The sequence below is a fragment of the Nelusetta ayraudi genome, unplaced genomic scaffold (genome assembly GCF_046127955.1).
Source record: "Nelusetta ayraudi isolate G7.1 ecotype Tasmania unplaced genomic scaffold, CSIRO-AGI_Nayr_v1 ptg000031l, whole genome shotgun sequence".
In the NCBI taxonomy this organism is placed as follows: Eukaryota; Metazoa; Chordata; class Actinopteri; order Tetraodontiformes; family Monacanthidae; genus Nelusetta; species Nelusetta ayraudi.
In genome coordinates, this window is record NW_027466081.1 from 475,239 (window position 1) to 491,713 (window position 16,475).

At 39.7% G+C, this 16,475-nt stretch overlaps 2 protein-coding genes and 1 pseudogene across 2 annotated transcripts; all 3 read right to left on the reverse strand.

The window, feature by feature from the left end:
* Positions 1-454: 454 nt before the first annotated feature.
* On the reverse strand, positions 455-1,784 carry LOC142891270 (trace amine-associated receptor 4-like). Its single transcript, XM_076030681.1, has 2 exons — positions 1,615-1,784; positions 455-1,340 (listed from the first exon to the last, which is right to left on the reverse strand). Exons 1-2 carry the CDS (start codon positions 1,782-1,784, stop codon positions 530-532), a joined length of 981 nt encoding a protein of 326 aa, XP_075886796.1. The 3' UTR covers positions 455-529.
* A 3,153-nt stretch (positions 1,785-4,937) lies between these two features.
* Positions 4,938-6,207, reverse strand: LOC142891271 (trace amine-associated receptor 13c-like). The gene is made up of 2 exons (XM_076030682.1): positions 6,038-6,207; positions 4,938-5,748 (listed from the first exon to the last, which is right to left on the reverse strand). The coding sequence occupies exons 1-2, from the start codon at positions 6,205-6,207 to the stop codon at positions 4,938-4,940; spliced, it is 981 nt and encodes a 326-aa protein (XP_075886797.1).
* A 3,391-nt stretch (positions 6,208-9,598) lies between these two features.
* LOC142891272 (trace amine-associated receptor 4-like) lies at positions 9,599-10,840 on the reverse strand (annotated as a pseudogene).
* Positions 10,841-16,475: the final 5,635 nt, after the last annotated feature.

Below are 16,475 nucleotides of genomic sequence, written 5' to 3' on the forward strand. Positions count from 1 at the left end.
GTGGATTTATGATAAGAGTTTTAGACAATACAACCATTGTAAATGCTGGAAAGTGGTTCTATACAAAATGGAACTGAAACTGATGTTTGTTAACTATAAGTAACATAATTCCAGAACAAATGCAAGTTCCAGAGATCCAAACATCTAAAACAAATATAAAGGTAGCCCTTGCAGGAACATTGGCAGGAGGTAAAATTGATAAACATATATTTTATTTTATTTTTCTTGGCCTCTGATGTCCTTCAGTCACCGACACTGAAATCCCTCAGTTTTGTTCTTTAACGTTCTTAATCTCACACGACATCAGGTCTTACATGAGAAGGAGAATCAAAACTAACGATTAAGGTTCAATTGTAATGTAATAATAATAATAGTTAAAACAATAGTTTACTGTCCGCTGTCACACACAGGCTGTTCATGGCAGCTTTAATGTACCTTTGAGTGTGCGAGTTGATCAACCACAATGAGTAAACAAAGAAATGGGAAAGACAGAACACAAAAGTTGGACTTTGGCCTCTCTGGTCTTCCGTTACATGATATCAACCTGAAATGAACAGGCCTTGACAGGTTGAAGTGTAACAAGGCGTTTAATAGATTTTCTGAACCAAGGGTAGCAAAAGACATAGACGAGAGGGTTCAAACAGGAGTTCAAATACAACAGCCAAACCTCAGCTGTGGATGACTCCCCTATCATGTTGCTCTCAGCCACAGTGAACACATAAAAAGGGCAAAAGCACAAAAGAAATATGACCACGACAACCCCAAGAATCTTGGCTGCCTTCACCTGAGACCTCAGGGGAGGCGTTTTCTTCGAGCGCTGAATTACAGTCAATGTCTGGAGGCGCGCGGGCTGAGAGTGGGACACTGCCACCGCAAACACCCTCAAGTACAAAACTACAATGACGGTTATTGGGCCAAAAAAGGAGACAAAAATGTCAACGATTCCTTCCTCATACCTGATTATCAGTACACACTCTCCATAGCAGGAATTGTGCTTCCCGGGTTGCGCCAACAAGTCTCTGAGCATCCAGCTGGTGTGAACAGTGGAAAAGATCCAACACAGACATATGCACAGCTGAACCCTTTTCATTGTGACTTTGGTGGAGTAGAGCATGGGCTCACAAATAGCCACGTAGCGGTCCACGGATATGAGGACCATGTTTCCTACCGAAGCATTGACAATCACCATGGCTAAAAAGTTATTTATTAGACACACGATGTCGCCCAGGATCCAGCAGCCGTTCAAGAGCAGGATTTCAACAGGCATCTGCAGGAAGCCCACCAGGAAATCTGCAACAGCCAGGGAGAGGAGCAGGAGGTTTGTCGTGGTGTGGAGCTGCCTGCAACATGAAATGTTGAACACATAGATTTATGTTATGTAAAAATTTGAATCATTATTGCCTGTTATTACAGAGAGCAATAATACATATCAGTTATTCTGTAAAGTAAAGCTTCAAAACAGAACGTAGTTGGCGATACATAAAAAAAAAAAAAAAAAAAAATTCACTTCACTGCAATTTGGGCAGCTCAGAAATAACATCACAGTAATTATATATGTCAATATATATTATATAAATTATATACACACTCTTTGGGACCACGCAAGTTCTTCACCTGAAGTGGTAAATAGAGATGAGGACAAGCAGGTTCAGGGTGACAGTGAGTAGAGTGATGCAAAACAGTAAGCTGGAAGTAAGAAGGGCTTCAACGGGAGAGCGCAGCTTCTTCCTGCAGGAACTGTTGAAATGGGGAAAGCAGACCTTGGATTCTCCAGAGTCTTGCATGGTGACAGAAAGCAGTTCAGCCTGTGGGAGAACTTCTCTGGCAAAATGCCATTTATATGCACTCTTTGTCACTTCCCCTAACCCCTGTCATGCAAATTTAATTTATTCAAATTGCCAAGGACCGGTTAGCGTCTGATTGAGGATTTGATTTAATTCTTCATTCGAGCATAAAAAGGAGGAAAAGGAAATAAAAAGATACAATAATAAAAATATGTAAGCCTAATACTCAAAGAAAAAAACAAAACAATGCTATTTTCAATATACTGCTGTTTGTATGCAGTGTATTTGAAGGTGTTGTGTTCAGTTTGATGAAGTTTGTTGATTCTTATTGCTGTTTGTAGGCCAGAAGAGTGTGATTGAGTTTTTTCTAGAGTCAGTAGAAGTCCTATGTATCACATACTGTGCCCATCGTCCATTATCCAATATTCCCGAATTATTTAGGTGTGCTGGTGCGTGGGTGTATTATCAATTTGTCATTTCGCAGGTATGCAGTGTCCCCTCTCTCTCTGGCTGCTTTTAACTCAGGCATCAATTCTCTCCTTTTTCTCCTGACAAGCATCTGTATAGTCCTCATTAATAAATATTTTTGTGGCTTTAAGAAATTTTGCCCTCTGTAATATGTCTTCTCTGTCTTTGAACCTAAAGAGTTGTATGAGTACTGGCCTTGGTCCCTCACCTTCACTGGGCTTCCCTACACAATGTGCCCTGTCTATCTCCACTTTGCAGTTGAAGTTTGTCCTTCAATATTTTCATGATCTTCTCTTCTGTGTCTGCCCAGGTTTCTCCTGGTGCTTCTGTCACTCCTTCAAATACAAGATTATTCAATCTTGTGTGTCCTTCCAGGTACTCCATTTTATCAGTCATGGTCAGCAAACTGTCACAAACTCTGAAGATGTCTGCTTGCATTGTGTCGCCTTTCTCTGTCTGTTTGCTATTACTGACTTTCAGATCATCTGCTTCTTTTTGTGTGAACTGTAGACTTACCTGGACTTCTTGTACATCTTTCATTATTGTTTCAATCCTGCTCTTTGTGGAGTCTAGGATAAGATGTACAAAGCCCTTAAAGTTATCCTGTTGTTGCTGGAGGAGAGCCATGAACACGTCTTTCTGTTGTTGCATCATTTTACTTACCTGACTGAGTGACATGAAGTGGTCATCCTCCCCCTCTGGCTTCAGCTCCGTTTTCGCTCTAGGCATTTTGATCGATGCCACCTCGAACCTGGTGCCTGGTTCCTCTAGCAGCCGCTGTGTTAGAACCACCTCGATCCTGATTGAGGATTTGAATGGACAGCATGGTGCTTTGATAACAATGATGCACCACATGACAATGTAACTTTTATGTCTTGTTTACTTGCCACACATTTTACAAATTGTACCCTAAAATCATTGATGGTCCAGATAGACAGAACATCCAGTTTCAGACAGGGGTCCATTGTGGAAGTACCAAAAACCCCCAAATTCTATTGTTTTGAAAATAGGGACAGCAGCCCTTGGGCCTACAATCATGACAATTTGATTTATCAAAGGTTTTAAAATTATTTAATCATTGATTAACTTAACTTTAAATTGATCTGCTTTGATAGGTTTAATGGACCGATATAATGCACATTTATTGTATGCATTTTATTGCGGTTTCATCTCAGTAATGAAAAGTCAGTCATGCTTTCTAATAATATCATCAAGGGATAACGAAAATGTCAAAGAGTATTAGTCCAAGAACGGATCCTTGAGGAACTCCAAAGCTAACTGTTTAACATTCTGATGGGTAATTGTGGACATGAAGAAATAGAAAGTGGTCAGAAAATTATGATCTGAAACAATTTAGGGTTTTATTTTTAATGCTGTTAACATCCTTTAACCTCCCCAGAAGAATTGTGGTCGACTGTATCATCTGCAGCACTGAGGTCTAGAACCAAAACAGATGGAATACCTCTGTCAAATGCCATCAGGACGATGCTTTGATTAGTCCTGAAGTCTGACTGAAACACCTCAGATAGGTTGCTTTTGGACAAAAAAAGTTGAGCTGCCTGGCAAATGTGTTCTCTGGGATCTTAGACTTGAACAAAAGGTTGGAGATTGGCCCATAATTGGATAATTAGAGAGGACACCTGTGTCCAATATATATATGTATATGTATATGTATATATATATATATATATATATATATATATATATATATATATATATGAATATATATATATATATGAAAAAAAAAAATATATGTATATATATGTATATATACATATATATATATATATATATATATATATATATATATATATATATATATATATATATATATATATGTGTGTGTGTGTGTGTGTGTGTGTGTGTGTGTGTGTGTGTGTGTGTGTGTATGTATGTTATGATACTATCTATTACATATATTATGTAGGTATTTGGTTGTTCACCCTGCAACTGTGGCCTGTCTGCCACTCTGACTTCTTCCTCTTCTTCTTCTTCTTCGCAGGGGACTTTTTCCCTGTCACTGCTGCAACTTGTCTTGCTCTGAAAAGGGTTCAGCTGTTTTTCTCCTAATGGTACAAAGTAACTTTGAGACGCCTTTGGATGTGATTTAACGCTTTACAAGTAAAAGTTGAATGATTGATTGATTGATTGATTGAAAGAAGACATGAGAGTTTTAGACAATACAACAATGTAAATGCTGGAAAGTGGTTCTAAACAAAATGGAACTGAAACTGATGTTTATTTGTTAACTATAAGTAACATAATTCCAGAACAAATGCAAGTTCCAGAGATCCAAACATCTAAAACAAATATAAAGGCAGCCCTTGCAGGAACATTGGCAGGAGGTAAAATTGATAAACATATATTTTATTTTATTTTTCTTGGCCTCTGATGTCCTTCAGTCACCGACACTGAAATCCCTCAGTTTTGTTCTTTAACGTTCTTAATCTCACACGACATCAGGTCTTACATGAGAAGGAGAATCAAAACTAACGATTAAGGTTCAATTGTAATGTAATAATAATAATAGTTAAAACAATAGTTTACTGTCCGCTGTCACACACAGGCTGTTCATGGCAGCTTTAATGTACCTTTGAGTGTGCGAGTTGATCAACCACAATGAGTAAACAAAGAAATGGGAAAGACAGAACACAAAAGTTGGACTTCGGCCTCTCTGGTCTTCCTTTACATGATATCAACCTGAAATGAACAGGCCTTGACAGGTTGAAGTGTAACAAGGCGTTTAATAGATTTTCTGAACCAAGGGTAGCAAAAGACATAGATGAGAGGGTTCAAACAGGAGTTCAAATACAACAGCCAAACCTCAGCTGTGGATGACTCCCCTATCATGTTGCTCTCAGCCACAGTGAACACAAAAAGTGGGCAAAAGCACAAAAGAAATATCACCACGACAACCCCAAGAGTCTTGGCTGCCTTCACCTGAGACCTCAGGGGAGGCGTTTTCTTCGAGCGCTGAATTACAGTCAATGTCTGGAGGCGCGCGGGCCGAGAGTGGGACACTGCCACCGCAAACACCCTCGAGTACAAAACTACAATGACGGCTATTGGGCCAAAAAAGGAGACAAAAATGTCAACGATTCCTTCCTCATACCTGATTATGAGTACACACTCTCCATAGCAGGAATTGTGCTTCCCGGGTTGCGCCAACAAGTCTCTGAGCATCCAGCTGGTGTGAACAGTGGAAAAGATCCAACACAGACATATGCACAGCTGAACCCTTTTCATTGTGACTTTGGTGGAGTAGAGCATGGGCTCACAAATAGCCACGTAGCGGTCCACGGATATGAGGACCATGTTTCCTACCGAAACACTGATAATCACCATGGATAAAAAGTTATGTATTAGACACACGATGTCGCCCAGGATCCAGCAGCCGTTCAAGAGCAGGATTTCAACAGGCATCTGCAGGAAGCCCACCAGGAAATCTGCAACAGCCAGGGAGAGGAGCAGGAGGTTTGTCGTGGTGTGGAGCTGCCTGCAACATGAAATGTTGAACACATAGATTTATACTATGTAAAAATTTGAATCATTATTGCCTGTTATTACAGAGAGCAATAATACATATCAGTTATTCTGTAAAGTAAAGTTTCAAAACAGAACGTAGTTGGCGATACATAAAAAAAAAAGAACTACAAAAAATTCACTTCACTGCAATTTGGACAGCTCAGAAATACCATCACAGTAATTATATATGTCAATATATATTATATAAATATATTATATAAATTATATACACACTCTTTGGGACCACGCAAGTTCTTCACCTGAAGTGGTAAATAGAGATGAGGACAAGCAGGTTCAGGGTGACAGTGAGTAGAGTGATGCAAAACAGTAAGCTGGAAGTAAGACGGGCTTCAACGGGAGAGCGCAGCTTCTTCCTGCAGGAACTGTTGAAATGGGGAAAGCAGACCTTGGATTCTTCAAGGTCTTGCATGGTGACAGAAAGCAGTTCAGCCTGTGGGAGAACTTCTCTGGCAAAATGCCATTTATATGCACTCTTTGTCACTTCCCCTAACCCTTGTCATGCAAATTTAATTTATTCAAATTGCCAAGGACCGGTTAGCGTCTGATTGAGGATTTGATTTAATTCTTTATTCGAGCATAAAAAGAAGAAAAAGGAAATAAAAAGATACAATAATAAAAATATGCAAGCCTAATACTCAAAAGAAAAACAACAACAATAACAACAAATGTCCACAACTTAAATATGCTCAAAAGGAGTAGGAAGGACTTGACTTATCCAAACCTATCCCTATTCCCAACGCCCTTTAGCTGCTTCTCATTTGCCGTGCTCAAGAAAAAAATAATATGAAAATAAAAACAAATATTAAAAATTTGCGCGCATGCTTCTACTTTTGAAGTGAATTATTGAGAGTTTGTTTACAGTCTTGAAAGTTCTGTTGAATTGCTTGTTGTGTCATAGTGACAGTCATTGTTGATATTTAAGAAAAAGTTGTTTTCCGGGTCAATGCCATTTTCAATATACTGCTGTTTGTATGCAGTGTATTTGTAGGTGTTGTGTTCAGTTTGATGAAGTTTGTTGATTCTTATTGCTGTTTGTAGGCCAGAAGAGTGTGATTGAGTTTTTTCTAGAGTCAGTAGAAGTCCTATGTATCACATACTGTGCCCATCGTCCATTATCCAATATTCCCGAATTATTTAGGTGTGCTGGTGCGTGGGTGTATTATCAATTTGTCATTTCGCAGGTATGCAATGTCCCCTCTCTCTCTGGCTGCTTTTAACTCAGGCATCAATTCTCTCCTTTTTCTCCTGACAAGCATCTGTATAGTCCTCATTAATAAATATTTTTGTGCCTTTAAGAAATTTTGCCCTCTGTAATATGTCTTCTCTGTCTTTGAACCTAAAGAGTTGTATGAGTACTGGCCTTGGTCTCTCACCTTCACTGGGCTTCCCTACACAATGTGCCCTGTCTATCTCCACTTTGCAGTTGAAGTTTGTCCTTCAATATTTTCATGATCTTCTCTTCTGTGTCTGCCCAGGTTTCTCCTGGTGCTTCTGTCACTCCTTCAAATACAAGATTATTCAATCTTGTGTGTCCTTCCAGGTACTCCATTTTATCAGTCATGGTCAGCAAACTGTCACAAACTCTGAAGATGTCTGCTTGCATTGTGTCGCCTTTCTCTGTCTGTTTGCTATTACTGACTTTCAGATCATCTGCTTCTTTTTGTGTGAACTGTAGACTTACCTGGACTTCTTGTACATCTTTCATTATTGTTTCAATCCTGCTCTTTGTGGAGTCTAGGATAAGATGTACGAAGCCCTTAAAGTTATCCTGTTGTTGCTGGAGGAGAGCCATGAACACGTCTTTCTGTTGTTGCATCATTTTACTTACCTGACTGAGTGACATGAACTGGTCATCCTCCCCCTCTGGCTTCAGCTCCGTTTTCGCTCTAGGCATTTTGATCGATGCCACCTCGAACCTGGTGCCTGGTTCCTCTAGCAGCCGCTGTGTTAGAACCACCTCGATCCTGATTGAGGATTTGAATGGACAGCATGGTGCTTTGATAACAATGATGCACCACATGACAATGTAACTTTTATGTCTTGTTTACTTGCCACACATTTTACAAATTGTACCCTAAAATCATTGATGGTCCAGATAGACAGAACATCCAGTTTCAGACAGGGGTCCATTGTGGAAGTACCAAAAACCCCCAAATTCTATTGTTTTGAAAATAGGGACAGCAGCCCTTGGGCCTACAATCATGACAATTTGATTTATCAAAGGTTTTAAAATTATTTAATCATTGATTAACTTAACTTTAAATTGATCTGCTTTGATAGGTTTAATGGACCGATATAATGCACATTTATTGTATGCATTTTATTGCGGTTTCATCTCAGTAATGAAAAGTCAGTCATGCTTTCTAATAATATCATCAAGGGATAACGAAAATGTCAAAGAGTATTAGTCCAAGAACGGATCCTTGAGGAACTCCAAAGCTAACTGTTTAACATTCTGATGGGTAATTGTGGACATGAAGAAATAGAAAGTGGTCAGAAAATTATGATCTGAAACAATTTAGGGTTTTATTTTTAATGCCGTTAACATCCTTTAACCTCCCCAGAAGAATTGTGGTCGACTGTATCATCTGCAGCACTGAGGTCTAGAACCAAAACAGATGGAATACCTCTGTCAAATGCCATCAGGACGATGCTTTGATTAGTCCTGAAGTCTGACTGAAACACCTCAGATAGGTTGCTTTTGGACAAAAAATGTTGAGCTGCCTGGCAAATGTGTTCTCTGGGATCTTAGACTTGAACAAAAGGTTGGAGATTGGCCCATAATTGGATAATTGGAGAGGACACCTGCATCCAATATATATATGTATAAATATATATATATATGTATATATATATATATATATGTGTGTGTATATATATATATATGTACATATATATATATATATATATATATATATATATATATATATATATATATATATATATATATATATATATATATATATATATATACACATATATATGTGTGTGTGTGTGTGTGTGTGTATGTATGTTATGATACTATCTATTACATATATTATGTAGGTATTTGGTTGTTCACCCTGCAACTGTGGCCTGTCTGCCACTCTGACTTCTTCCTCTTCTTCTTCTTCGCAGGGGACTTTTTCCCTGTCACTGCTGCAACTTGTCTTGCTCTGAAAAGAGTTCAGCTGTTTTTCTCCTAATGGTACAAAGTAACTTTGAGACGCCTTTGGATGTGATTTAACGCTTTACAAGTAAAAGTTGATTGATTGATTGATTGATTGATTGAAAGAAGACATGAGAGTTTTAGACAATACAACAATGTAAATGCTGGAAAGTGGTTCTAAACAAAATTGAACTGAAACTGATGTTTATTTGTTAACTATAAGTAACATAATTCCAGAACAAATGCAAGTTCCGGAGATCCAAACATCTAAAACAAATATAAAGGCAGCCCTTGCAGGAACATTGGCAGGAGGTAAAATTGATAAACATATATTTTATTTTATTTTTCTTGGCCTCTGATGTCCTTCAGTCACCGACACTGAAATCCCTCAGTTTTGTTCTTTAACGTTCTTAATCTCACACGACATCAGGTCTTACATGAGAAGGAGAATCAAAACTAACGATTAAGGTTCAATTGTAATGTAATAATAATAATAGTTAAAACAATAGTTTACTGTCCGCTGTCACACACAGGCTGTTCATGGCAGCTTTAATGTACCTTTGAGTGTGCGAGTTGATCAACCACAATGAGTAAACAAAGAAATGGGAAAGACAGAACACAAAAGTTGGACTTTGGCCTCTCTGGTCTTCCTTTACATGATATCAACCTGAAATGAACAGGCCTTGACAGGTTGAAGTGTAACAAGGCGTTTAATAGATTTTCTGAACCAAGGGTAGCAAAAGACATAGATGAGAGGGTTCAAACAGGAGTTCAAATACAACAGCCAAACCTCAGCTGTGGATGACTCCCCTATCATGTTGCTCTCAGCAACAGTGAACACAAAAAGTGGGCAAAAGCACAAAAGAAATATCACCACGACAACCCCAAGAGTCTTGGCTGCCTTCACCTGAGACCTCAGGGGAGGCGTTTTCTTCGAGCGCTGAATTACAGTCAATGTCTGGAGGCGCGCGGGCCGAGAGTGGGACACTGCCACCCCAAACACCCTCGAGTACAAAACTACAATGACGGTTATTGGGCCGAAGAAGGTGACAAAAAAGTCAACGATTCCTTCATCATGACTGATCATGAGTACACACTCTCCATAGCAGGAATTGTGCTTCCCGGGTTGCGCCAACAAGTCTCTGATCATCCAGCTGGTGTGAACAGTGGAAAAGATCCAACACAGACATATGCACAGCTGAACCCTTTTCATTGTGACTTTGGTGGAGTAGAGCATGGGCTCACAAATAGCCACGTAGTGGTCCACGGATATGAGGACCATGTTTCCTACCGAAGCATTGACAATCACCATGGATAAAAAGTTATTTATTAGACACACGATGTCGCCCAGGATCCAGCAGCCGTTCAAGAGCAGGATTTCAAGGAAGGAAATCTGCAACAGCCAGGGAGAGGAGCAGGAGGTTTGTCGTGGTGTGGAGCTGCCTGCAACATGAAATGTTGAACACATAGATTTATGCTATGTAAAGATTTGAATCATTATTGCCTGTTATTACAGAGAGCAATAATACATATCAGTTATTCTGTAAAGTAAAGCTTCAAAACAGAACGTAGTTGGAGATACATAAAAAAAAAAGAACTACAAAAAATTCACTTCACTGCAATTTGGGCAGCTCAGAAATACCGTCACAGTAATTATATATGTCAATATATATTATATAAATTATATATACACTCTTTGTGACCACGCAAGTTATTTACTTCACCTGAAGTGGTAAATAGAGATGATGACAAGCAGGTTCAGGGTGACAGTGAGTAGAGTGATGCAAAACAGTAAGCTGGAAGTAAGAAGGGCTTCAACGGGAGAGCGCAGCTTCTTCCTGCAGGAACTGTTGAAATGGGGAAAGCAGACCTTGGATTCTCCAGAGTCTTGCATGGTGACAGAAAGCAGTTCAGCCTGTGGGAGAACTTCTCTGACAAAATGCCATTTATATGCACTCTTTGTCACTTCCCCTAACCCCTGTCATGTAAATTTAATTTATTCAAATTGCCAAGGACCGGTTAGCATCTGATTGAGGATTTGATTTAATTCTTTATTCGAGCATAAGGAGGAAAAGGAAATAAAAAGATACAATAATAAAAATATGTAAGCCTAATACTCAAAGAAAAAAAACAACAAAAACAAATGTCCACAACTTAAATATGCTCGAAAGGAGTAGGAAGGACTTGACTTATCCAAACCTATCCCTATTCCCAAGGCCCTTTAGCTGCTTCTCATTGCCGTGCTCAAGAAAAAAAGAAAAAAGAAAATAAAAAAAGAAAAATGCACCAAAACCAACATTTATGGTTACTGCCACATTATTCCAAGTGTGATGAGCTATTTATAACACACACACACACACACACACACACACACACACACACACACACACACACACGAATGATAACTTTAAACTTCATATGTCCTCTTCCCTGTATTTATCCCAAATCATTTATTTGTATTTGTTTTTAAATTGACTGATAGTTGGATAGTTTTTTTTTTAACTCCACACGCAGACTGTTCTAAAGCCTCACCTTGTTGTTAGCTAAGCAATTTCTTGTTATTGTAGTTCGACATGACTGTATTAAAGTTTAACTGCTCCCTTAGATTATATCCTCCCTCTCTTTCATGAAACATTTTTTGTTTAGCATTATGAATGATTCTTAAGGCTCTTTTTTGTAGGATGACTAGTGGCTCTAGGGAACTTTTATATGTGTTACCCCAAACCTCTCCACAGTGGGTGAGAAATGGTGAATCCAGTGAAATAAAACAGCGGAGTGCGGAGGGAATTGTTGTTTAAGAAATGCTTTGCTTTTGACATTATTGATATACTCCTAGATATTTTTGTGCAGATGTGCTGTATGAGAGATTTCCAGCAAATATTGTCATTGATTGTCACCCCGCAAAATTTGATTTCCTGTACCCTTTCGATATTGACCCCCTCTATCTGTACCGTTGCGTTTTCAGTCATCTTCCCGCTACCAAATATGATGAATTTTGTTTTACTTAAATTTAGTGATAACTTCTTTGCAGCAATTCTGAAGTGATTGTGTCCAAAAGCTGCTGCAGATTCTCACCTAAACCAAGAATATTTGTATCGTCTGCAAACACGATGAATTTCAGTATTTGAGATATTTTACATAGGTCGTTGATGTAAAAGATGAAAGGTTTAGGTCCCAGCACTGATCCCTGTGGCACACCACACACACTGTCCACCATGTCCAACCATCCAGACTGTCAGGCTGGGACTCAAGGCAGGACTCAGAGGGTAGTGAGAGGCAAAGATATTTATTGAACCCAACATGCGATACACCTCTAAGCCAAGTGATAAAATAACCAGGCTGTGAAACTCCTAGAGTATCTAATCTATGAAAAACAAGGGATAAACTAAAAATCACTCCAAAGGAGGAAAACAGGGGCAAGCTACATATAACTAAAGGATAAACCTAGACTAAAACAGATCGAAACCAAAAGCGCTCACTGGGAGGAATGTAAAAGGGCTAATAAGGTAGAAACGAAAAATCACTCTCTAAGAGGGGCTAAATAACAGAATCTCAGAAACAATTAACTAAACTTTGACTAAGAACAAAAATGTATCAAGAACAGAAAAATCACTCGTCTTCTAGGATGAACCGGCTTAATGTGAGTTTTTCTTGGGCTGTGGCAGGGCGCTAGACATGACGACACAAGACACTCTAGCACAAGACAAGGGAGACACAGACTATTTAAACACATGAGGTGATGAGGCACAGGTGGAGACAATGGGTAATTGGGGCTGTGTCTCAATTCAGGTTCTGCGCCCTTGAAGTGTGCATTTTGGAAGGAAGTTGCGTCATAGCACTGCGCGAAGGCTCGTCCCAATTCCCGAGGGTGCTTAGGACGCTCAAAATGCGCCCTCGGAAATACGCACTCGTTTTAGCTGATTCCAAGGATACACCGCACTATCCTTTGCGCACTTGGGTATCCCATGATGCTTTGCGTGCTGCTGCAAAGCATCGTGGGATCCTGGGAAGTCAGCTGAAATTAGCGGCATGTACTGGCAAAGACACAACGTATAAATTCAAGTATTGACGTTTCAAATAAAGTATCCAGTTTTTAACGTAGGATTTTAATTATTTGATCATCCAACGGCATCGTTAGATGGCGAACTAAATGGTTAGCTTGATACTATGAAAACGTAAACAGGAAAACAGGAAATGACAAGACAACACCAAGACAAGACGTAACCTCACCGCAGTGTGACACAGACTGCATTTCTCCTATGTTCACAAAATGCCTTGTGCCATTTAAATAGCTCTTCACCCACTTCAGCGCTACCCCTCTGATCCCATATTGTTCTAGTTTGTTTATTAGTATATCATGGTTGATTGTATCAAATGCTTTTTTTTTTTTTTTTTTAAATTAAATCAATGAATGAATACCCCCACCGCATATTTCTTTTTGTCCATGGCATGGGTCATTTCTTCGATTAGTTCTATTAAAGGCTGTGATGCTGATCGGTTACTTCAGAATCCATATTGGTTATCCGAGAGTAATCCATGCTTCTGTATGAAATTGTTCAGTCTGCTGTTTTTCTAATATTTTTGAGAGCTGCGGGAGAATTGAGATGGGTCTGTAATTTCTCCAGTTTTGTAAAATGGAAGGACTTTGGCTATTTCCATATTTTGGGGGAATTGACCTGTTAGTAATGAGTGACTGTTTTGACTGTTTTCATGTCAATGTCATTGTAGTCAGTGGATGTCTTGTTTTTGCATCATTTCACAATATCAATAATCTCTTCTTCTGTTACAGGCTTAAGATACATACTTGTATTTGTATTTCTAACTATCAATTTATCATTATCTAATCTTGGGTCTTTAATTACCTCAGCTTATTTGGGTCCAATATTTACAAAATAATTATTACGTTTATTAGCTACATCACTCATGTTATTTTCTATAAAGTACTGCGGTCTAATCGATGCGTCTGGATTTGTTTCTAATTATACTGTTCAAAATACTCCATATACCTTTTATATTTTATTTTGCTTGTTATTTTCCAGCAATTTATTATAATATTCTTTCTTGCAGTTTCTCATATTAGTTAGTTTGTTTTTATACTTTTTATATTTTTCTTCTGCCACCTTAGTTCTATGCTTTATAAATTCTCTTTATAAGTTTTTCTTTTTTACAAGCGTTTTCAAACCATTAGACATCAATTGATTATCCTTATATTTATTGGATCTATAATATTGTTTAATAGGAAATTTTTTGTCATTTAGGGTCTTATATATACTTAGAAAGGTATCATATGCTTCATTTGTATCGTTTAGCCTATATATCATATCCCAATTGTGTTGCAATAACTCATTTTCTAGTTCTTTCATAGATATCTCTGTCTTGACCCTTCTGCACATTGGCGTCATATCCTTATGACGTGTATTCTTCTCATTGTAAACAGAGTAAATAGTGAATACTGGAAGGTGATCACTTACGTCATTCACTAGTAACCCACTTCCAGTGTTATTGTCCAGTTCGTTCGTGAATATATTGTCGATCAAGGATGCAGTCTGAGTTGTAATTTGACTTGGTCTGGTGATCTTGGGGTATAGGCTAATACTGAAGAGGGTGTTGATAAATTCCTCAGTCTCACTTATGTTTGTTTGGGTTTAACAGGTCTATATTAATATGCCCACCAATAAACATGATTTTATGGTTTGTTATGACAAGGTGTTCCCTCAATCCAATTTTTAAACACGTCCATATTTGATCCAGGTGTTCTATATATACAGCTAACAATGACATTTTTTTTATTTACCATGCTAATTTCAATTGTTAAACATTCAAGCACATTATCTACTACAGCTGACATGTTTTCCATTACTTTAAAGCAGCTCTAGGTAACTTTCGGTGGAAATGGCGAAGTGACGAAGTAAACACGCTGCAGCACTAGTTTATTGATGTGGGAAAATAAAATAGTCGCCTAGTTGGAGCGCTCGTATGTGTTCAGGAAAAACACCAATATGAAATGTGTTATGTCCAATGACACGCGGATAACGGCTGTGTGCTCACTGAACTTTATTGAAATCTGCAGCCATTACAGTGCAGGTGTTCACCTGCTCGGGCAGTGACGTCACGCCCCCGTGACCCTGCCCTGTGGCTTAAAACCATACATCACATTTACCCCCCTTTCAAAACAGTGCAAAACAGATTTGAAATAAGCATAACATCAATAGAGGCTTGAACATATGTAGCCAGACTGGATGAACAGGGTAGACTGCCAGGGTATGTGGCTCTAGCGAAAATGTGTTAAGGCAACTATTAATTCACTAAAATTACATGAATAGACATGGAAGTCTGAAATTTGGCATGGAGTATCCTGGGACATAGGGGGAAGTAGCGGAATAGGATTTTAGGACTTGCCACAACTGTATTTTTAAATATGACCAACATCAACCCCAGAAACACAAAAAAATATACTGTCCGCTTGACAAATAACAACAAGGATGATTGATTACCAGCACTTTATGGGGGATATCACTGCCTCATTTGTATATAGAAAACTTCCCATGTCCCTAAGCTTCAATTTGAGCCCAAGAGGACCTTTCTGGCTTGAAAATCTCTCTTTCTATAGCCAAAATTCTGCACTATACCTCAAATCGGAGAAAATAGGAGATTCAGTAAGCAGCTTGTGGGATCGACTGGGTCTGCGGATCCGGACCCAGTCTGACACTGTGAGTGTGGGACGTCTCACCCGACGCACCCTGTCGAAGCGCTGCTTCATGCGATGCTGCTGCTCTGCCACTCTGTCGCCGTGTGGTGTTGTTACCGCTGGAGTGTGTGGCTGAGGGGGCCGTAGACGATCCAAGGGAAGTTGGAGTTCACGTCCCAGCATGAGGAGAGCTGGAGAGCAGCCGGTCATAGCATGAGGCGCCGCTCTGTAGTGCAACAGGGTGTTCTGCAGTGCTACTGGGAATGGGAGATTATCAGCAAGGTGTGCTCTCAGTCCGTTCTTAAGGGTCTGGTTAAACCTCTCCACACCACCGTTGGCTTGTGGGTGGTACAGGGCAGTCCTGACGTGTTTGATCCCCCTCCTCTCCGTGAAGGAGGCGAAATCCGCTGAGATGAACTGGGGCCCGTTGACGGTAGTGATGGTGTCGGGCACGCCCCAGCGGGCGAAGAGGGAGGAGAGAAAGTCAGTGACCACCTGGGTGGTTACAGACCCAACAGAACGCACTTCAGGCCATTTGGAGTGAAGGTCATAGGCCACCAGGAGGAATCGTTGGTGCTGGGGGATGCCATGAAGTTCCCCACAGATGTCCACCTGGATGTGGGACCATGGAGCAGCTGGCCACGGGAGGGGCTACAACGGTGGTGACGGTGGCTGGCCTGTCTTGCCGCTGGTGAGACAGGCCGTATAGTCCTTCACCATTGTCTCGATGTCCCTGTCGATGCCTGGCCACCAGACCAAGCCCCTGCAGCGCTGTTTGACTCTGACAACGCCCAGATGACCCTCATGGACCATGGTCAGGATGCGGCCTCGCAGGGCGCTG